This window comes from Aquarana catesbeiana, linkage group LG01 (assembly GCF_042186555.1).
Source record: "Aquarana catesbeiana isolate 2022-GZ linkage group LG01, ASM4218655v1, whole genome shotgun sequence".
In the NCBI taxonomy this organism is placed as follows: Eukaryota; Metazoa; Chordata; class Amphibia; order Anura; family Ranidae; genus Aquarana; species Aquarana catesbeiana.
Window position 1 is genome coordinate 563276013 of NC_133324.1, and position 23568 is coordinate 563299580.

Genomic DNA, 23568 nt, shown 5'->3' on the forward strand with positions numbered 1-23568 from the left:
TGATGGAGCGCACTCTGGGGGTCACAGGAAGCTATCAGGCAGCTGTACAGCCGCTGGGTCACTTTCATTACTAAACTGACAGGTGGCTTGCCGAGTGTACACAAAGCAGCCACCTGGACCTGCCCCAAATGTGGCATATTCACATTTATTTTCTTTAATCATTGCAAATAGAAATTCACACCATTCTATATTTTTTCACTTGCTGACTTTATCATTGTTTTTCCTTAGGCATGTGGATGCCAGCAGGACAGACTATTGGTAAGTAATCCCCTATTAATCTATGTTATTTTTCTTTAACTTGGGCAGATCACTTCATTCTCTCCTACCTCTTTTTGGTTCTTCCTAATGCAGTCTTCTCCACAGGCGGGTACGGGCCTCCTGCTGGCCGGGGTGCTCCTCCTCCACCTCAAGCCTTTACCCCCTTCCTAGTCTCGTCACCTCCAGGAAGTTTTCCTGCAGCTCAAGGTTTCCCAACAGGTTATGCAACAACCCCTCCATTTGGTAAATTATAATGTTTAAATTTTACTTGTACAAAATCCATTAAGATTTTCTACTTGGCAAGTTAAACTAGTGTGTGTGTGTGTGTTTTTTCTGTGTCATTGCAGGTTATGGCTATGCGCCTCCACCTCCTCCTGATCAGTATGTCACTTCAGGCGTTCCACCACCACCTGGTACTCCTGGAGCAGCAGCACCACTGGCATTCCCTCAACCTCCAGGGCAGTCAGCTCAGGATCTTGGTAAACCTGGTGGTCAACAAGACTTTTCTTTTAGCCAATTTGGTAAGTAATGAGAGTAATGTTTAGTTAACTTTTTTATTGAAAATGTAATTTGGCAGTAGTTGGGTGGTTAGTAAGTCTTGCACAGTTCTTGAGCAGAGGCTGGAGCTCTTCATTTGTGAGGGATGTGTGAGGTTCCCTTTTATAGCTTTTTATGAATTTGTATGTCCCCTCCCCTGCTAGTTTGGGGCAGACCACTCCATTCCTAACCATGCCATGCATTAACCCTGCTGCCTGGCTGGTTAGCATATCAGGTTGGGGTTTTAGTGCATGCCTTCATCATCCCACGTAAAAAGCCTGAAGAAATCACTCTTTCTAGGAAATGCCTGCTTTGTGAAATTATCCGAGTGGATTTGAACTCTCTCTGAAGGACACAAAAGGTAAGTGATGGTAGGTAGTGGTAGATCATCGTTTTTAACCACTTCCATTATGGAGAGTACCACCCCATTCATTAACATTAGTCTTTTGTCTTTTCTTTAGGGTATCTCAAATGCCCATAGCTTTTAGCTTTTTTTCTTAAAAATGTATTTATTTTTTTGAAAGAAACTTTTTTATTTTTTGATGGGTAGTCTGCAGTGGGTATTTTGTACCCTAAAAACCAGTCAAGATAAATCATGTAACAGTATTTGAATGGAAGCTTGGTTAAAAATTTAAAGTACAAACACTAAATCTAAGGCATTTATGCCAGTTTTATCGTAATTATACAGCCGCAGAACTGGGCATTTTAAATTTCAAAGGGTTTTTCTTGTCACAATAAAAGTGAGAAACCTCCCTTGTGGCAGGAAGGGTTATGTGATTATAAAATATAATCTACCTCTTCAACCAGACCACTGGGGCTCAGCTGATATAAAGCCATCTGAAATCTGCATCAAAGAAGTATGAAGGGTTTGAACAGTTTGAGTTTATTTATTTTTTTTATTCTGTGAGGTAGGTTAGTCTCTTGTCATTCGGTCATTTCAGAGTTGCTCCTAAAGGATAAGTACACTTTAAAACAAAGTGCATTTGTCTCTTTTGCCCCCTTCCCCTGAGCTAACCTAACACCCTAAACAAATGCCAGAGCCTGTATCTGTTGTATTGTGTTTATTCTTTATACCCAATCTTTGTTTTACAAATAAACATTTAATTCATATTAAAGGAATCATAGAGTACAGTGGAATAGTTAGTAAAACTAAACTCTGGTTTGAAAAGAATACATTCTATTTAAGTATGTATTGTTAACTTAAACAACTACCTTCTATTGCTCTCCAAATTCCTCTTTTGGCTTGCTCCTGAGGTGGACTGGGTACTATAGACTTGGTTTGTAGTGTACAAAACAGTGGCAACCACACCAACCTATGACTGGCTTTTGCAGCAAGGTGCATATGGAAAGGGTAATGCACATCACAAACAGACAAGATTTCCCAGCACACTCGCCAGCCTGCAAAACAACCAAATTGGCCCTGTCTAATAGTTCACGTTGCTTATGCAAATAAATCACTCTGTTTTAACCCTAAATTGTTAGACCGGGCCAACAAGGCTGGCTGGTAAGTGTGCTGGGAAATCTTTTGTCTGTTTGTGATGTGTTTCTAGTGTGTGTATAGAGAAGTACACATGACTGCAAATAATGTGCACTGCTTGTTCCAAACAAACAGAAGCAAGGGGAAAAAAAAAGGGGTTTGAGATGTGTATGGATTATTTTTGGAGGAGAGAGCTGGCCATAGATGGATTAAAATTTGGCCAGTTCAGCAGGTACCAGGCATATTTTAATCCGTCAGTGGCTGGTCCTGTTCGAGAGCAGTCAATCTACTGCACATGATTGGGCTTGCTGAAAAAACTTAGTTTGATCAATGCTGCAAACCAGCTGGGTCCTCTGCTGTAAGAATACAGTGACTCAGCTGGTTCAGTTTTTTTTTTTTTTTTTCATTCAGTTCACTGACTGAACGGAAGAAACAGCCATGTATGGGCAGCTAAGGGATATTGGCGTCACTTTAGGTACAGGTCAAGTCCTACAATAATGACTGAGTCCATCTATGCAAAATGAACACCGTTCAAAGAATGGTGCATATACCAGAACATTGTAGAAAATTAGTTATATAAACTATGAAATGAATCGCATGAACGAGGGGACAGTTGAAGTGCAGTAAGAGCCTAGTTGTGGCAAGGCCTGTATTCATCTGATCTTCCCATGTCTACATTGAGAGCATGTAAAGCTTGTTCTACAGTAAAATGTAAAAAAAAAAATACAGTATCTCACAAAAGTGAGTACACCCCTCACATTTTTGTAAATATTTTATACTATCTGAGGAAATTACACTTTGCTACAATGTAAAGTAGTGAGTGTACAGCTTGTATAACAGTGTAAATTTGCTGTCCCCTCAAAATAACTTAACACACAGCCATAAATGTCTAAACCGCTGGCAACAAAAGTGAGTACACCCCTAAGTGAAATGTCCAAATTGGGCCCAATTAGCCATTTTCCCTCCCCCCGGTGTCATGCGACTCGTTAGTGTTACAAGGTCTCCGGTGTGAGTAGGGAGCAGGTGTGTTAAATTTGGTGTTCGCGCTCGCTCCCTCATACTGATTACTGGAAGTTCAACATGGCAAAGAACTCTGATGATTTGAAAAAAAAAAGAATTGTTGCTCTACATAAAGATGGCTTAGGCTATAAGAAGATTGTCAAGACCCTGAAACTGAGCTGCAGCAGTGGCCAAGACCATACAGCAGTTTAACAGGACAGGTTCCACTCAGAACAGGGCTCTCCATGGGCGACCAAAGTTGAGTTCATGTTCTCAGCATTATATCCAGAGGTTGTCTTTGGGAAATGGATGTATGAGTGCTGCCAGCATTGCTGCAGAGGTTGAAGGGCCAGCCTGTCAGTGCTCAGACCATACGCCGCATACTGCCTCAAATTTGGTCTGCATGGCTGTCGTCCCAGAAGGAAGCCTCTTCTTAAGATGATGCCCAAGAAAGCCCACAAAAAGTTTGTTGAAGACAAACAGACTAAGGACTTGAATTACTGGAACCACGTCCTGTGGTCTGATGAGACCAAAATACACTTGACACCATCTGAACCAAATATTATGTGGCGGCAACCAGGTGAGGAGTACAAAGACAAGTGTGTCTTGCCTACAGTCAAGCATGGTGGTGGGAGTGTCATGGTCTGGGGCTGCATGAGTGCTGCCGGCACTGGGGAGCTACAGTTTGAGGTAACCATGAACGCCAACATGTACTGTGACATACTCAAGCAGAGCATGATCCCCTTCCTTCGGAGACTGGGCCGCAGGGCAGTATTCTAACATAATGACCCCAAACACACCACTGCCTTGCTGAAGAAGCTGAGGGTAAAGGTGATGGACTGACCAAGCATGTCTTCAGACCTAAACCTTAGACCTGTGAAGCTCTGGTGAACTCCATGCCCAAGAGGGTTAAGGCAGTACTGGAAAAATAATGGTGGCCACACAAAATATTGACACTTTGGGCCCAATTTGGACATTTTCACTTAGAGGTGTACTCACTTTTTTTTTCCCAGCGGTTTAGACTTTAATGATTGTGTGAGTTATTTTGAGGGGACAGTAGAGCTGCACGATTAATTGTCAAGAATCGTTATTCGCGATCCCCCCCCCCCCCCCCCCCTTGCGATCTTGACGAAGGTGTTTCAGATTCTGTCAATGCAAAGCATTCTCTCTGCTCTTCTGAAGCCACAGCCTTCAAAAGAAAGGAAGAGAAAAATTGGGCAGTCTGCCAAGAATCACAACCTGCTTTAGCAGTGGAACTTAGGTATAAACATTGTTACAATTTGTCAAAGGAATAGACTTCAAGTGTGTAAATGAGGAAAGTTTAACCACTTAATCACTAAACCTTTTTCTGACATTTGTTGGTTTCAAGCTAAAACCTTTTTTTTTTTTTTGCTAGAAAATTACTTAGAACCCCCAAACATTATATATATATTTTTAGTAGAGACCCTAGAGAATAAAATAGTTGTTGCAATATTTTATGTCACACTGGTATTTGCGCAGCAGTCTTTCAAATGCAATTTTTTTGGAAAAATTTACTTTAATGAATTAAAAAAACAGTGAATTTAGCCCAATTTTTTTTTTGTATAATGTGAAAGATTTTACGTTGCAAGAATCGTGAGAGAATCGTGATCTTTTTATTCTAAGCAAAAAAATTGTGATTCTCATCTTGGCCAGAATCGTGCAGCTCTAGGGGAGAGTAAATTTACACTATACAAGCTGTACACTCACTACTTTACATTGTAGCAAAATGTCATTTCTTCAGTGTTGTCACATTAAATGATATAATAAAATATTTACACAAATGTGAGGGGTGTACTCACTTTTGTGAGATACTGTATATATCTCTAGGAATGGCTCCATAAAAGACATGTAATTGGATTTTTTTATAATGTAGCTAACCCTTCTGGTGGTCTGGGGGGGGGTTCAATTATTTGTGATCAGGCCTTCAGAAAGTGTAGGATCAATGATTATCTATATGAAGTGGCAGACCTAGTTATCTCATGCAATAAGTAGTGTCTAGTAGAGGGCTCACAGTGGTAATTCTTGCTATTGGGTCAGTTTCCAAAAATTTAATAAGTGGGCACTGCCATCAAATATGGGAAAGGGAGCAGAGTACCCATCCAGCACTTGGAGAAACCTGTGTCCCACCTATTTAAGGGTACTGCGTCTATCACTGACCTGGAAGTTTAAAATGAATCCTCAGTGTATTGGTGTTCAAGGAATTATACATTAGAAGTTTGCATCTGTGTTTGTCAGAGATGGTATGAGACAACAAACTGCTTCCAGTTGACTAAGTATGCTGGAGGGTCTTGATGTGCTCCTATGAGCAGTTTTTACAGAGACAAGATGTGTTGAGATGGGCCTGAAGTGAGCAAGAACATTTCTTCTAATGGATTAACTGTCTCGGTGTCATAGTAGGGAGTCTGGGAGGTTTGTGAGAAAGTTACAGGAAACTATCTCTAAAATACCAGGAGTGTTTGTCCATATCTGTTGAGGCCTCAAAAAGGGCAAAATGCGTCTGAGGAGTTCACGATCAGTGGAGAACAGGAGCTTAAGCCATCTTTTACCCATCTCATTCATATTTATTCAACAGGCAGTTGATGTGTGCAGACTGTCACCATTTTGTTGGAGCTATTTAATCGGGTAAAATTTTAGAATACCAAGAACAGATAGCGAATTGAGAACACACTAGGGTGAACTGATATGGTGATTATACGGACTTTCATGTGGGGACCAATTTAGAGATTCAAAGCACCAATGGCTGGTCAGGACTTTGTAAACCTTCGTGTTTTATTTTTTTAAAATGACAAACATATATCATACTTGCCTCCACTGTGTAGCTCGTTTTGCCCAGAGAGGCCCCGATCCTCCTCCTCTGGGGTCGCTTGGCGGCTCCTCCTCGCAGCAGATAACCCCCTAGGAGAGGCGCTCTCCCTGGGGGTTACCGTGCGGGCACGCTCCCAAGTCCAGCATTTTTCGTCCATAGACACGAATGCCCCGTGACATTGGATTTGATTGACAGCAACGGAAGTCAATGGCTGCGCTGCTATCAATCTATCCAATCGAGAGCCGGGACCCTGTACAGAGAGGGAGAACGCGTCTCCGTCAAGAGAATGAAGGGGCTCAGGTAAGTAAAACGGGGAGGCTGGGGGGACTGGTCACTGCCAGAAGTTTTTTCACCTTAATGCATAGAATGCATTTTTGCAAATTTGTTGTTTACAAGTTAAACAGTTTTTTTCTTGCTAGAAAATTACTTAGAACCCCAAACATTATATTCATATTTTTTCTAACACCCTAGAGAATAAAATGGCAGTCGTTGCAATACATTCTGTCACACCATATTTGTGCAGCGGTCTTATAAGCACGCTTTTTTTGGAAAAAAATACACTTTTTTGAATTAAAAAATAAGACAACAGTAAAGTTAGCCCAATTTTTTTTTTAATATTGTGAAAGATAATGTTACGCCGAGTAAATTCATACCCAACATATCTTGCTTCAAAATTGCGCCCACTCGTGGAATGGCGACAAACTTTTACCCTTAAAAATCTCCATAGGCGACGTTTAAAAAGTTCTACAGGTTGCATGTTTTGAGTTACGGAGGAGGTCTAGGGCAAAAAATTATTGTTCTCGCTCTACCGATCGCGGCGATACCTCACATGTGTGGTTTGAACACCGTTTTCATATGCGGGCGCTATTCACGTATGCGTTCTCTTTTGCACGCGAGCTTGGAGGGACAAAAAAAAAAATTCTTATGTTACCTTTTTATTTTTTATTTTTACACTGTTCTTTAAAAAAAAAATGTGTCACTTTTATTCCTATTACAAGGAATGTAAACATCCCTTGTAATAGAAAAAAAAATCATGACAGGACCTCTTAAATATGAGGTCTGAGATCAAAAGACCTCGGATCTCATATTTACACTAAAATGCAATTTTAAAAAAATGGCCCTTTAAGAGCTATGGGCGGAAGTGATGTTTTCACGTTGCTTCCGCCCTGCAATGATATGGAGACGGGTTGGAGCCATCTTCCCCTCACTCGTCTCCATGTTAAGCCAGGAAAAGGATCCGATCGCCTCCACCGATACCGAAGACTTTGGTAAGCGGCGTAGGGCGCCACGGGAGGTGTGGGCCCTCTCCCGCTGCTAAGTGATATTGCGGCGAATCCGCTGCAGAGACCACTTTTATCTGAAAGCGGACTGCCCGCTGAAGAAGAGGATACCGGGGTTATGGCAGCTAGCTGCTGCCATAACGATATTCCTCTTCAAAGTACCAACGTAAAACTGCGGCGAGCGGTACATAAGTGGTTAAAGGATAAGTTCACCTTTAAATAAATGTACGTTTTTTTTTTTTCAGGTGCATTTACTAATTTTTGTTTTTTAACCACTTCAATACCAGACACTTACGCCCCTTCCTGCCCAGAGCAATTTTCAGCTTTCAGCGCTGTCACACTTTGAATGACAATTGCACGGTCATGCGACACTGTACTCAGAGTAAATTTTTATCATTTTCTTCCCACAAATAGAGCTTTTTTTTTTTGTATTTGATCACCTCTGCGTTTTTTTAATTTTTTGCTAAACAAACTAAAAAAGACCAACATTTTTGAAAAAAATATTTTTTTTTAGTTTGTCATAAAATTTTGTTTTCCCCTTCACTGACGGGCACTGATGAGGAGGCACTGATAGGCAGCACTGATGAGCACCAATAGTTGGCACTGACAGGTGGCACTGACCGGCGGCACTGACAGGCAGAACTGATGATGAGGCACTGATAAGTACTGACATTTGTTACTGCTGGACAGTGTTTGGCACTGTGGTGGGCAGTGATTGGCACTGTGGTGGGCACTGGCAGAATATATTATTTTTACATTGCTGGGCACTGGTTGGCAGGTAATTTGTACATTTGAGGGGGCTGTGCTGATAATCAATGTGCTGATTATCAGCACAGAACACCCCCCCGACAGGGAGAGCCGCCAATCAGCTCTCCCTGTCAGCGCGAAACAAAGAATGCCGTTTATCGGCACTTCCTGGTTCACGAGATGATCAGCTGTGATCTGACAGAGGCTTCTTATCACGATTGGAGATGCGGGGTGTTAGACTGACACGCCACACTTGCAATCGCAGCTCTGGCGCGCGCCGGCATGTTATCCTGCTGGACATCATATGACGCCTAGTCACGATAACGGAACCACTTACCGGCCTTCATTCTGCATACAGTGGGCAGGAAGTGGTTACATTTTTTTAGGAGCCTGAAAAGCATGCACCTGTGATCAGCAGGATTTCCCCAGACGGTCAATGTAAGCTGTTTCACTCCGACAGGAAGAATCCATGAACTACCACAGCGCTCAACAGTGGCGTGGTAGTTCATTGAGAACTACAAGCCGCAAAGGATTTTTGGAACTCCGTGAATGAATGACATGGCTGTGTGGGCAGAGCGCCACACAGTTACGCTTTTTTTAAAAAGTGACAGCTGGTATGGGGGAACTTCCCCCCCTACTGATGTCACAAAGGCGGCGGCTGCAGGAGCAGGAATATGTTACAAGGAGGGGTTGTGGAGGGTAGAGTTCAAACTCTGTAATATGATGGTTAGGTTCTGAGCAAGCTTCATCTTACGTTGCAGATCCGAGATCTGTGCCTTTTTTCAGTTAAACATAGAAGTTCACCGGTTTCATATGATGAGACTGGCTTTGAAGCAATAAGACATGGATGTTTAGAAGTGCGGGACAGAAGTCTGGAGTTTCTGCAGTGTGGCAGATCTGTGTTTGCATGTGAAAGAAAAAGGGTTATCCCCAGCGATAGATGTCTCCTTGATTTATGTAGGTATAGTAGCAGTTTTAATTCCCCCTGGCTTGCAAAGGTTTCTCTTGCCATATATGGATAGATGGTGATCAGAGCTCTGTCGAAATTAGTGCGAGGTATTCCTCTGGTCTTTTGGAAAATATTCATAATGATGGAAGTGACATCTAGTGGCTTTTTTTGATGGTAGGTCATTTAGATGCAGTTTTATGCCCTCTGTCAAGATCATTGGTTCTTAACCTGGGGGTCAGGTCCCTCTCGGGGGGGTCGAATGACGATTTGCCAGGGGTCACTAAATCCTGGGCTGTTCCTGAAGCCCGTGCCACTCTCCCAGCCTTTTCACGGCCGCCCAGCAGGGCTGTCTCTGGAGCCTGTGGCTGCCCAGCTGGGCTGTTTCTGGAGCCCGCGGCCGCCCACTCAGCCTCTTCGCAGCCACCCATTCAGTTCACGGCATGGCTGGGGGGCAGAGACTAGAGGTCAGCTGACTGGTGAGGAATGTGAAGTGGGAGGGGCTGGAGGAGACCCCATCTCCTGATTTCGGCATAGGTGTCACTGCTGCGAGACACCAAAGAACTGGAGACATGGTGAAGCCGGAGACAAAGTGAGTAACACTACCTGTGATTAGAGTTGCCATTAAGTCCCCCACTTCAGTTCTCAGATGAGCAGATGACCTTCATCAAGAGCACCTAAGTTGTCTGATCAGAACTACCCCAGCACTGCCACTGATCCGACACCACCCCAGACAGCCGCCCCCCCCCCCAGCAAGACTGACACTCATCCCAACTCCCCGCCAGCACTGCCACTCATCCCATTCCCCCCCACTCCCCACCAAGGAATAAAAATAGAGAATACATAGAAGAGAGAGGAAAAGAGGGGGAGGAACAAAGAAAAAGGGAGAGAAAGAACAAGAAAGATGGCTAGAGAGAGGCAAAGAAAGTAGACCAAAGAGAGAGTGTTAGTACATCCTAAAATGTACCATAATAGGTTTTTAATACTGTACGAGTGTAATGGAATCTGGGAGCACTAAATGTCCATGGGTTAGGGGTGCAAATTACTTGTCTTGGGTGCTGGCAACCCACGCTACAATAAATAAAAACAAATAATTTTACTGTTAGGGGTCCCCACAACTTGGGAAATTTTATCAAGGGGTCACAGCATTAGAAAGGTTGAGAATCACTGGTCAAGGTGGAGTTTAGTGGTGACAGGGCAGTTGGTTATAGTTGGCTATGGCTTTTTGGAACAATATCCCATATAAATATTGGGATTTGTTTTTTTTACTTTTTTTTTGCTATTTAGACAGTCCACTTGAAGTAGACCTAAACCCAGTGCCCTAAAATGTCATATAAACCTACCATAAGCCTTTCATTAACCACTTTTACTACTGGAGCAGTTTAATTTTTCACACACATTTTAAAATCTGAATTTTATAAATTCAATTATATATTTTCTGAGAGAAGAGGCCCAGTAGAATAAAATGGTGGCAGTTGCAATTTTTATGTTGCACGATATTTGCATGACTGTTTTAACTTTTTTTTTTTTTTCTTTTTTTTTTTTTTTTAAGTATTTTTAGTTTTAAGTTAAAAACACTAAAATTTTAGTGCACACTTTAAAGTATTGTAAAATTGAAAAAATAATAGAATTGTTTCTACAATGCTTTATGCAGCTAGAGTTAAGATATGCTTCATAGAACAGTAATTAAATATGTTTTTGTTTCTATATGCATCATTTTTAGTGCCTGGAAAGCCTCTGCTTTGTTTGAAAGGCTTGTTTATGGCATAAAGGTAGGATTGTTACTTGTAGCAGTTTATCAGCTTTATTGTGTTAGGATTTTCTTGTAATCCTAATTGATTAAAGGGTTTAAAACACATACCAACATAAGATGAAAAAAGAAAAATAACCACCAGTGTCATAAAGTTTTAGTTTTATATACAAATATTGTGTTTACAAGATATGACAAAGTGCAGAAAGCACAAACAAATAAGGTGCGTAGGAATCAACAGCATGTAAATAGGTGGGTGGAAGATAGCAAAGTGACCCCTTAATAACAAGCATTGTTCAGTAGTGAGCTTAAAGCGGAGTTTCGCGAAAAAAAAATAAATTTAGATGTCAGCAGCTGCAAATACTGAAGCTGCTGACTTTTAAAATAAGGACACTTACCTGTCCCGGGGTCCAGCGATGTCGGCACCCGAGACCGAACCGTCCCTCGGTCCTTGGGTGCTGCCGCCGCCATTCTCGCTGAGAGAATCAGGAAGTGAAGCTTTGCGGCTTCACTGCCCGGTTCCCTACTGTGCATGCGCGAGTCGCGCTGCACGTCTACACTGGTCCCCGTTGTGTTGTGGGAACTGTGTATTTCCCACAACACAACGGGGGTGGGCGGGGAGTCTGCGGCTAGCTATACCCGGCAAGTGGGTGCAGATACCTGTATTATACAGGTATCTGTACCCCCCTCCCCCCTGAAAGGTGCCAATTGTGACACCGGAGGGGGGGAGGAATCCGATGAGCGGACGTTCCACTTTAGGGTGGAACTCCGCTTTAACTTGACTATTGGTCAAATTCCGACTTCTTAGGTGTCCGTTGCAGTACTTCATAGGTACTTTAATACCGCACTGGTAAATGTTGCAACTTGTAGCTGGCCTAGGGTCAGACTGGCAATACTGGCTTTTGTCCAACAAAATGTTGTAATGTTGTGGGGTTTGTAAATCCCAAAACAAAAAAGCCCCAATCCTCCTCTTCTCGGGTCCCCCGCTGGCACTTATAGCTCCTCCCCCAATAGTAAGTCACTTGCTATGGGGGCACTGGTACATGCCCATAAGACACACAGAGCTGCGGCTCAGCCCTGTCCCCCTGCTCTCTCCTTATTGGCTCACTGGCTGTGATTTGACAGTAGTGGGAGCCAGTGGCTCCCCTTGTTGTCTCAGCCAATGAGGATCTCGCGCACATCGGTGGATCGAGAGGGGGCTCAGGTGAGTTTTGGGAGGGCTGTGGGGGGGAGCAGCACACGCATAGAATGCATGAAGGTAAACAAAAAAAAAAAAAAACCTTCAGCCTTCATAACTACTTTATTTTCCCGTGTTTTCACCTGGTGATCTGGCCAGTAAGACACTTCCTATTTAGGGTCACGAGAAGCAGAGGAGCCACCCTTGGACAGTGGCATTGTCAAACACTGAAGATGATGGTGTTAGTATAGTCCTAAATTTGCTAGTGCGTCTAAGGAAATAATGCCAAACTCTCCAGCTAACACTTTTTAAGCAGTTGCAGCAACAGTTTTTTTTTTTTTCATTTTTGATAAAGATTTTACAAAAAAATGAATAAAAACTGACCATTTTAGGAATACTTATTAAAGCTGCAGATACTCACCTTCTCTCTAACAGCCAGATGTCCATGGTGCCAGTTTCTTTTGGGAGTCTTGATTGGCCAGTACCGGGTGATCTAACTCCTGGTGCTGTAATGTAAACTGCGCAGCTCAGTGTATGTACATTGTAGATGACTGTGAAGGAGGCAGGTAGATTTATTGTAGAAAAGACTTTTGTTTCTTCTGAGGTAAATAGTCTGCCTACTCGCAAGTAGTTTGACTTTAGTTTTTCTTTAGGGCCTCATTCACACCATGGTGCAGAGACGTTAGTCTTTCTGCACGCGTTTTGCAAAAGCACAAAAAAAAAAAAAAAAAAAAAATGTTCTCTGTGTCCTGTTCACACCACAACACTGGTATCATGTGCAGATTTTTTTCTGCGCAGGAATCTGCAAAGTTTATGCAGTTTTCTGCACAGGGAAAAACTGCCATGACATCAACATTGGTGTGAATAGGGCACATAACTGACCTGCATTTAAACTGATGTTCACACGCATGTAAACTGATGTGAAATTGATGTTTCTGCAAGTGAAATCTGCACGGTTTTCCCATCAGTTTTCATGCACGTATGGTGTGAACAAGCCCTTAATGTTTTGTCTCAAACCTCTAACTGCTACTTTTTGCTGGACAGCTTGCTCTGTTAAAGCAGAACTGCACCATGTTCACTCCTCCAATGATTGAAGTCCAAGAGGGTTCCCTTGCTGGTGTCTTCTCCCCAGCACCTTTCAGATGCCAGTTTTTGACAGTCTTGATTGGCCAGTGTGGGAATGACAACTCCAGCATATGCATAGTCAGTGATCTTGGCATACAGGGACTGTGCTGGCGATGTATATTGAGCTACAAATGTCACAGCACACTAGAGCAGGTAGGTTTATTTTCTTGCAGAAGAGAGATTGCCTGCCCTAAGTTTTTTTTAAATGTTGCCTTTAGTTCCACTTTAATGAAAAAATTAAAGTTTCATATATTCACTGGATGGACCTCTTTCTGGTCCTCTACTCTGCCTTGGGGTAAAAGTTTAGTTTCTGTTGTACCCTTAAAACTTCAGTGTGGATGAGAGAAGACATGCTAGTCTTATGGAAGTGATGCCCAACTTTTCAGATGTTGTACAATACACAAATAAGTTTAGATATGCTGTAAACCTTAAATATAAAAAAAATTAATGGAAAATTCTATACCCAGAGTGTGCCCATCTGCTTTTGTAACTTAAAGAAAACGTAACGCTTTTACAAGATAATAGAGTGCATGTGTTATGGTATGCATTGGGGGGAAAACCACAGAACACCGTTTACCCTGTTTTCTTATAAATATCCATAACTGTGTATTTGGTTTTGGTTGCACAATCTTTATGCTTGTCTGTTTCTTTGCTATAGGATACGGACAGGATATGAGTGGGTTTGGACAGAGTTACTCTGACCCCAGCCAACAACCCCCCTCATATACGACAGCAACAACTGCACCGGCATCGGCAGGCCCGCCTGCGGGTGGCAGTGGCTTGGGAAGAGGACAGAATCACAATGTGCAAGGATTTCATCCTTATAGACGTTAACATCAGGGAATGGGGTGCACAGTGGAAACAAAAGGACGCATCCACCTCTGAACTTGTGACAATCACCTGGTCAAGACACATCCTGCTTAGAGACTTGTGGAGGTTCTATGATTTGAAGGATAAGCTGTGGGTGTTTGGACAAGAGTTTTTACATCTTTTTTTTGACCCATCAGCACAAACAAAGCCAATGAGTCACTGGTTCCAAACAGGGTCTTGAAAACATCTGCAGCTTTAATGGAACTCTTCAGGTTTATTGGTTCATATTGTTTTCCTTATTTTGGGGGAATTTTTTTCTCTGAGCCTTTGTTTTACCATTAATTGTAAACTTTTATGTTTAAAGATAAAATATATACATTTAAAAATTGTGAATTTTTTAAACAAAAAGATTTTCTACTATGTATGCAGGTTTATTTTTTAATTTAATTGCAGGGTTTCCGGCAACACTGGAGTTCAGAAAAGTTTTAACTCCTTGCTTCTGAATATATTTTTCATTAATTTTATTTTATTTTGGGGGTTGTGGGTTGTTGAGTGCAATAAGTCAGCATCTCTGAGTTACCCAGTGATTTCCTACTGAGTGTAGTTCTTGATTTTGTTACTTGACATGAGGCAGAGTGCAGGGAACAGTCACCTGCTCAAAAGTCACCAATGCAGAGACTTGATATGTGCCCCTTACTTATTGCATTCTAACTGCAAGTTCTCTGGGGTATTGGAGCCATCTCTAGGTGTAAATTCCTCAGGCTGAAGGTGTGCAGTGCATTTTGCACTAACTGGTGAATACCTCCTGGTTTGAAATAAAAAAATCATTTTGGATGATACATTTTGGTGATGTTTCTTATTATTAATCCGTTGTTTACATTTTGTAACTGTGCTTTGAGGCTCCGTTCACATCTTGGCGTTCCGAATCTATATGAAATAGCAGGGAATCTTGGGGCATCAAGGAGATCCGTCACTTCCAATGGCACCCCGATCGTGGTGCAATTTTGCAGTGATCCGTCAGGGGACAATTGCGGTAAAATCAGGGTGCCATTTTAAGTGACGGGGATCACACGGGCGTCCCGTGATTTGCCGTTATTTAGAATTGCGATTTCCATCCACCATTTTGGAAAGCAAAGATGTGAATGGAACCTTACTATTGAAGATAAAAATTGCAGAACCGTGTTCGTCCTATGAACAGATGTTTGGATACACAAAGATTAAAGCGTTTGTTAACCCAAAAAAAAAATGCTGCTCCTGTCCCTTTTTAATGTGCAATTAGTAGCATGGCACCTTTGCTTTTTAAATCATTCCTCTGTATCTCCTACAATACCTATTTTGATAATGCCAGGTCCTGACTCCCCTCCTGAGTGCTGACCAAGATTTACCATGTCTGCTGAGCCGAGAGATCATAGTTTGTGCATGTCTGCGTCACACACAGCTCTCCTGTCTCTGTGCCCATCTTCATCTCCCCCTCCTTCCTGTCAACATGTAGTCTGGAGTTAGAAAGATGATCTCCTACACTGCCAGCCATGCCCCTCTCATTTCATACACACTGCATTGAGGGCCACAGGGAGGAAGATAAGATTCCTCTTCTGACATATCTTGCACAAGTCAGAAGGAATCTGTGTCCCTCCTACTAGATATAGAGATGATATAGGACAATTGGGAGAGCTAAAAAAAAGGGCTAATAAAAGGTATATACACAAAAAAAGATGCTGCAATGCTTAGGGAACCATGTACTGTGTGACTAATTAATTGGGGGCAATTCACTTTAAATCCAAATTCCAGGAAAATGGGGAGGGGGGGGAATTCTACCCTTGCAAGCGCTTTACCTTTCAACATGAATATAAATCCTTTATTCCAGAATAATCTGGAATTACAATGAAGATAGAACACCACAATAAAGACATGGTTCAAAAGTGAAACCCCAGTACATGCAATTAAAAAAAAAAAATTACCTATAAAACAAATTGTGAAAGCAACACAAAATAGTCTTCTAACCGCTTGCTGGCCGCCCTAGCATACTTACTGCTACCGGGCAGCCGCGCTGCGCAGGATCAAGTATATATACGTGATTCTGCACTTCCAGAGGCTTGCTCCCATGTGAATCTACAGAGTCTGAGCTGATCAGCGGGTCCCACGGATCGTTCTCTACACAGGCAGAACGGCAATCTGCCTATGTAAACAAGGCAGATTGCCGTTCTGTCAGTACAGAAGGCATGGATTCTGTGTTCCTGTAACGCAGGAACATTGATCCTTGGGTTCCACTAGTAAAAACACCTCCCCCACTACACTGAAACACCAGCTAGGCACACAGTTAACACTTTGATCACCCCCTGATGTTAACCTCATCCCAGCCAGTGTCATTAATACAGTGACCGTGCATATTCTTAGCACTGATCACTGTATTTGTGTCACTGGTTCCCAAAAAAGTGTGGGGTGTCCAATTTGTCCGTCGCAATATCACAGTCCCACAATGTCGCTGATCGCCGCCATTACTAGTAAAATAAATAAAAATTCCATTAATATTTTGCAGTTTACAGACACTAACTTTTGCTAATAACCTATCAATATACACTTATTGGGATTTTTTTTACCAAAAATATGTAGCAGAATACATATTGGCCTAAATTGATGATGACAGATTTGTTTTACGCAAAAAATGGCCTGGTATTTTTGGGGGGATCTTATGTAATAGACCAAAACAAAGTGGCACATAATTGGAAGGAAAATGATAAATGGTTTTCAAAATCTTTTACAAATATCTGAAGTGTGGCATGCATTTGTATTCAGCCCCCCTGAGTCAATACTTTATAGAACCACCTTTCACTGCAATTACAGCTGCAAGTCTTTTTGGGGATGTCTCTACCAGCTTTGCACATCTAGAAAAATGTTTGCCCATTCTTCTATGCAAAATAGCTCAAGCTCTGTCAGATTGGATAGAGAGTGTTTGTGAACAGCAATTTTCAAGTCTTGCCACAGACTAAACTAGAATTTCGGTAGTTTCCACCATCTCATTTTCTGAGATCAAACGTTCCCAAGGATCCAGGGAAAAGGCAATCCCTGTTTCAAGCATCAGACTGATTATTGGCTCAGGGGGTGATCATAAAGATCCCCACAGAAGAGCAAGGTTTGGGGTTTTATTCAAACCTTTTTACGGTACCAAAACCAAATGGAGATGTCAGACCCATTCTAAATCTAAGGAATCTAAATCTGTTCCTGAAAATCTACTCCTTTCGCATGCAGTTGATCAGGTCAGTGGTCTCCATCCTACAACCATATCTGCATGTCCCTATATTTCCCACTCACCAAAGGTTTCTGCGATTCGAAGTAGCAGCACTTTCAGTTTGTGGCCTTACCCTTCGGGCTAGCCACAGCACCCTGGGTATTCACAAAAGTACTGGCCCCACCTCTAGCCAGGTTAAGGGCACAGGGCATAACAGTCTTGGCGTACTTAGACAATCTATTGCTAATAGACCAGTCAGTGGCTCGCTTAGAGCAAAGTGTACGCATTACAACCAGTTACCTGGAAAGCCTGGGTTGGATCATCAACCTAGAGAAGTCTTCCTTAAAATCATTAAGAAGGCTGGAGTATTTGGACTTGAGCCCAGCCCAGAAGAAGGTGTTCTTGCCTCCGCCAAAGATGAGCTCCAATACGAGAGCTGGTGCGGATGGTCAGGTCGAAAAGAAATCCCTCAATTCACCTTTGCATGAGGTTGTTAGGAAAGATGGTGGCTTCATCCGAAGCCATCCCCTATGTCCAGTTCCATTCGAGACTGTTGCAAAACAGTATCCTGTCTGCTTGGAACAAAACGATCCAAGCTTTGGACTACTTAAGTCGCCAGCAGTTATTCCCGGGAGAATGGTCTCTTCACCCCGACATTTTTCGGGAGGTTTGCAAAAGATGGGGGACTCCGGATGTAGATCTTTTAGCGTCCAGATTCAACACGAAGTTAGGAGGAGGAAGTGCCGAACGCCGAGATCATTCTGATCTCCACCGAAGCACAGCTGGTTCCTTTAGCTTTTGGGAAAAGTGTATTGTCCTAAGCTCACATAACACCGACCTTGAGCTATATGACCACTTTTGAACATACATGGTGTCATTGAATATTGGATTTTATTGAGTTACTTAATAAATGGTGAAACTGAATTAGATGTGGTGGAAGAAAGGATTTTGGTGAAAGATGCACTCATCAATTATCAGCTTTAAACTCCATCTGTGTACACCATTCTCACCATTATCCACATATCTACCTGTTGTAACCATTTTTTACGTATTTGGTAGTGACCATATACTAGCCAGTCAGTTTGTTCGTATACTGATGGGAGCGGCGATTTGATGTTTATTTGTTACTGTAACAGTTTCGGATTTCACATCTTTTGTCTATATGAAGTTAGTCAACTTTGTGTCCAGGACAAGGGATCCACTCGCATGCGGAACAGATGCGTTGGTAACCCCGTGGGATCAGTTCTCACTGATCTATGCATCCCCCCCTATTCAGTTGCTGCCGCGACTTCTTTGCAGAATCAAGCTGGGAAGAAAGCCAGTAATTCTGGTAGCACCAGCATGGCCCAGAGGTCATGGTATGCAGAAAGATGGCAGTGGAGGGTCCATGGCCCCTCCCACTAAGGCCAGACCTGCTCTCACAGGGGCCGATATATCATCCTACTTTATGAACGCTAAATTTAACGGCCTGGCTATTGAAAACCCACATCCTGAAGAAACATGGGCTTTCCAGGTCTGTTATCTCTACTTTGATTAATGCAAGGAATCCAGCTTCCAGAACTATATATTATAGAGTTTGAAAGGCTTATGTTTCGTGGTGGGAATCCAAGGGTTGGCATCCTCGGAGATATATCATAGGCAGAATTCTTGCCTTTCTACAATTAGGCGTAGAGATGAAGTTGGCCCTGAGTACTATTAAGGACCAAGTCTCAGCCTTATCAATTTTATTTCAAAGACCGCTTACTACGCATTCTTTAGTCCGGGGTTTTATGCAAGGGGTGATGCGGATTAATCCGCCAGTTAAATCACCCTTGAGCCCTTGGGACTGTCCGTTTAGGTGGACGGCCATGTCTTGGTAGGTTTGCAGTTGTGCCATACTCTTTTCATTTTCGGATGATGGATTGAACAATGATCCGTGAGATGTCAAAGCTTGGGGTTAGCTTATAAAAAATATCCCGCTTTAAACTTCTCCACAACTTTATCCCTGACCTGTCTGGTGTGTTCTTGGCCTTCATGCTGTTTGTTCACTAAGATTCTCTAACAAACATCTGAGGGCTTCGCAGAACAGCTGTATTTATACTGAGATTAAATTACACACAGGTTGACTCTCTTTACTAATTAGGAGACTCCTGAAGACAGTTGGTTCTACTGGATTTTAGTTGGGGGGGGTATCAGAGTAAGGGGGGCTAAATACAAATGCCCACCACACTTCAGATATTTATTTGTAAAACAAATTGAAAACCATTTCATTTTCCTTCCACTTTACAATTATGTGCCACTTTGTGTTGGTCTCATAAACTCCCAATACATTTATATTTTTGGTTGTAACATGACATAACATTCATTTGCATACAGTGTTGCATGAATTGCCAGTTAAAGTAGGGCAGTGCCGAATAGCAAAAAATGGCCTGGTTGTGAAGGTAAAATCTTCCGGAGCTCAAGTGGTTAAGAAAAAAAATAAAGGTCATTTTGAATTTGATGGCAGTAACGCATCTCAAAAAAGTTGGGACAGGGCAATAAAAAGCTGACAAAGTGGTACTAACAAGGAAGAGTTGGAAGAACATTTTGCATCTAATTAGGTTGCCAGTAACCTGATTGGGTAAAAAAAAAGTATCTTAGAGTCAGTGTCTCAGAAGTAAAAGTGGGCTGAGGTTCACCAATCTGAAAAGCTAAATTGTCGAACAATTTCAGAATAATATTTATCAACATAAAATTACAAAGACTTATATTGTCATGTACAGTACATAATATTCCAAACGCCTGCAGAAATCAGTGTGCGCAAGGGACAAGGCCAAACTGCAAGTTTGCATGCCCGTGATCTTCTGGCCCTCAGACAGCACTGCATTAAAAACAGGTATAATTCTGCAATGGACATCACTGCATGGGCTCAGGAATACTTCCAAAAATCCCTGTCTGCGATCACAGTTTGCCGTACCATCAAAAAAATACAAGTTTAGGAGTCTATCATATTAAGAAGCCAAATTTGAACATGATTCAGAAACGCTGCCATCTTTGAGCTAAAGCTCTTTTAAAATGGTCTGTTGCAAAGTGGAAAACTTCTATGGTCAAACGAATCGAAATTTGACATTCTTTTTGGCAACCATGGGTGCGCCACGCCCGCTGGACTAAAGAGGAGGGGATGTATGATAATAAGGGGGTGCTAATAATAATATGACAATAAAGTGCTGGTGCCCAGTATTTCATAATGTGAACAATACCATATGCAAATTATTATCATAAGTACATGAAAAAAAATTCTATAATATCAAACAATTGTGAGTATGATGTGGATCAGTAAACAGCAAGCGAATATATGATGTTCCCAGCAAACATATCACACACCTGTTTGCCGATATATCAAACCAAGCATCCACAAGTTAAGTGAAGTTTTCTGGACTGTTATACTATCATATGCATCATTAATAAGCATAAGTGAACACTGGTATCAAACAATTCAAAAGTGCAATGTGCATCAATTAAACAACCAGCAATTGTGCCAGAACAATGTCCATAGATATGTGAGGTAATCTGATTGTTTAAACCATCACCACTGACACTAGACGATTTTCAGATAAAGAATGACACCCAGTGAGTGAAGGTAAGTATCCTACTTGCCAAACCACCATGACCTCTTTAATTAAAAAGATAGGTCAGGTGGGACTTTATATGACCGTGGTCTGTGATCTTTACTGGTGCCAGGTAGATATTCCAGGAGAAACTCCGCCAGATTAGTATTTTTCAGAAAAAAATGGAAAGGCAATACCATAGTGTGATTCCATTTATTTAAAACACATAAAAACAATGGGCCAAGTGGTCGTTTACTTTATAAGTGCCATTCCTCAGCACTGAAGGTGACAGGCTCAGCAAAGTTAGGTGAAGTGTGAAGCTACCTCCTCGCTTGCTCCCGCTTGTAGCGAGCAGCGTGCGTTCCATCGCCTGATCAGCCAAAACCGGAAGTAGCTAAAAAGAGTTGTGTGACCAGGTTAAGCCTCGATGTACGTTTCGTCGTGATGACGTCGTCAGGAAGCATCCTGGTCACTGAATGAATGTGTTTTTATTCCCCCTGGTGTGCTGAAATAGGTCAGACTCAAATTGAAAGACTGATACCATCTGGTGGACAAGTGTTGAACTGGAATCAGTAAATTGAAGTTGAAGAGCTACTGCCATCTAGTGGATAGTAAGAAAATTTGTTCTCGCCTCACGTAGAAAGTGAGCATTGCAGTTCACATTTCACCTGGATGTAGCATCAATAAAAATACATTGAGAATATATTAGAAATAGATGACAACTCTTGTGTGACAGTAACATAGATTATAGATAGTAAGATATAAAAAAATTATAAATTTTGTACTAACTCTATTGACATAATGAAAGTATTAATAATGGCTAAAATAGTGTCTGTTTAGTGACTCCATCTAGTGGATAGTAACTAAATTACTGTCGCCTTTGGCTGACAGAATACCCATAACCATTCACTATTGATTAAGTGACTTTGTTATTTAAATAATAAAATTTGCCATTCCTAAAATGAACAGCTTTATAAACTATATATATTTGACAACCTATGTATGTGACCAAAATCAAATGGCATCTGGATCATTGCATTACTAATGGTACCGGTACTAATGCTAATCAAATTAAAAAAATATTGACATATATTAATTATTAGTTAAAAAACAATTTAGGTCGACATCTATATTGAGACCTGCCGGCTGTATCCAAATTGTACAGCCATTTTGTTTCATTTTGTGATACTAATTTCTTTAAATTGGTCAATCTCCAATGTTTCTTTACTTTGTCGATGCCATAAAATGTTAATAATGTGGGATCCTTATTATGAAATAATCTAAAGTGATTAGATACACTATGTTTAGAGAAGCCGTTGGCAATATTTGCTATGTGTTCATTAATTCTAACGCGCAATTTTCGCGTCGTTCTGCCTACGTGCTGTTTTGGGCACGGACACTCCAAAACATAGGTAACGTTTTCTGAATCACAGGTAATCAGGGATTTAATTTTAAAATTGTGTTTAGTTACTACTGACTGGAAACTTTCTATTTTTCTTTTGGCTCTTTTCAAAGTTCTACATGCTTTGCACCTGGTGCAATAATGAAAACCCTCTCTATCTAGGAAGGTGGACAAAACTTTAGGAGGATCAGGAACGTTGGGCGAAATTCTATTACGTAATCGTGGTGCCCTTTTATAAATAAACTGTGGTTTTGCAGGCAATACACTTTTCAGATCTTTGTCTTTGAGAAGAATGAGCCAATATTTTTTAAAAACGTTTCCTACTTCTTTGTACTGGCGATTAAATAATGTCAAAAAGGCTGTCTGCTTTGAAAGGTACTTTGGGTTTTTTGTTAACAAATCATCTCTATTCATATGCAAAACTTGTGTTTGGCATTGTTGCAATACCCTGGGTGAGTAGCCCTTTTCAACAAATCTTTCTGTAGAGGATGGAGGGTTGTGCCTCATATATTGACCCTTAGGGATTGCTGAAAGCCATTTGGGGTGGTGAAAACTTTATATGGGTACATACCCGTTTCTATCGGTATCTTTGAAATGCGTATGTGTGGTAATTTTATTCTGTGTATTAGTTAATACCAAATCCAAATAACTGATTGACGTGTTGTTCCATACAGCTGTGAACCTCAACCCATAGTTGTTGATGTTCATTAGCTGTATGAACTTTAATAGGCTAGTTTCGGAGCCCTCCCATAACAGCAGTACATCATCTATATACCTCTTGTATAATTTGAGGCCTCCCCATTGGTGTTTATAGATGAATTCTTGTTCCCACTCATTAAGTACCAAGTTGGCCACACTTGGGGCATAACGAGCCCCCATAGCAACCCCTTTGACTTGATTGTAGTGTGTTCCCTGGTACCAAAAATAGTTATTGGTCATGGCCAGTTGTAATCCTTCCACCAGGTATTTTATTTGTGCTGATTTAAGCTGGGATTAATTTTTCAAAGCCCATTTTACTGCTGTAAGTCCGTCTTGCTGTTTGATATTAGTGTAGAAGGATTCCATATCCACTGTGACTAAAAATGTATGTGGATTGGTAGTTACCTTGGAGAGGATGTTTATAAGTTCATTACTATCTTTGAGATAGGATTCCCCCTCGTCACCAAGAGCTGGAGAAATATGTCTAAATATTCACCAACCCTTGAGAAAAGAAAGCCAATCCCACTCAAAATGGGCCGTCCTGGGGAATTGTCTTTGGATTTGTGGACTTTAGGAACAATATAAAGAACAGGGAGTATAGGGGTTTGGGGGACAAGATATTTGCCTTCTTTTTTTATCTAAAATTTTCAGTTTGATTCCCTTTTTTACCCACTCAGTAAGTTCAACTTTTGATTTTGGTGTGGGGTCACCTTTTAATTTTCTATAGGTGGTCTTATCACCA

General features: G+C 41.5%; 1 protein-coding gene across 7 annotated transcripts in view; it reads left to right on the forward strand.

The window, feature by feature from the left end:
* Positions 1-14772, forward strand: part of DAZAP1 (DAZ associated protein 1) — a 50391-nt gene extending 35619 nt beyond the window's left edge. For 2 of the 7 annotated variants that reach the window (XM_073596620.1, XM_073596662.1), the window contains 4 exons: positions 229-258; positions 364-501; positions 606-779; positions 13782-14772. In XM_073596620.1, coding sequence (XP_073452721.1) covers positions 229-258; positions 364-501; positions 606-779; positions 13782-13957 — 518 coding nt within the window. In that variant the 3' untranslated portion in view covers positions 13958-14772. Of the gene's footprint in view, positions 1-228; positions 259-351; positions 502-605; positions 780-1095; positions 1157-10794; positions 10844-13781 lie in introns of all 7 variants that reach the window. The other 5 variants (XR_012235682.1, XR_012235683.1, XM_073596646.1 and 2 more) reach the window with 5 other exon arrangements.
* The last annotated feature ends 8796 nt before the right edge of the window (positions 14773-23568 follow it).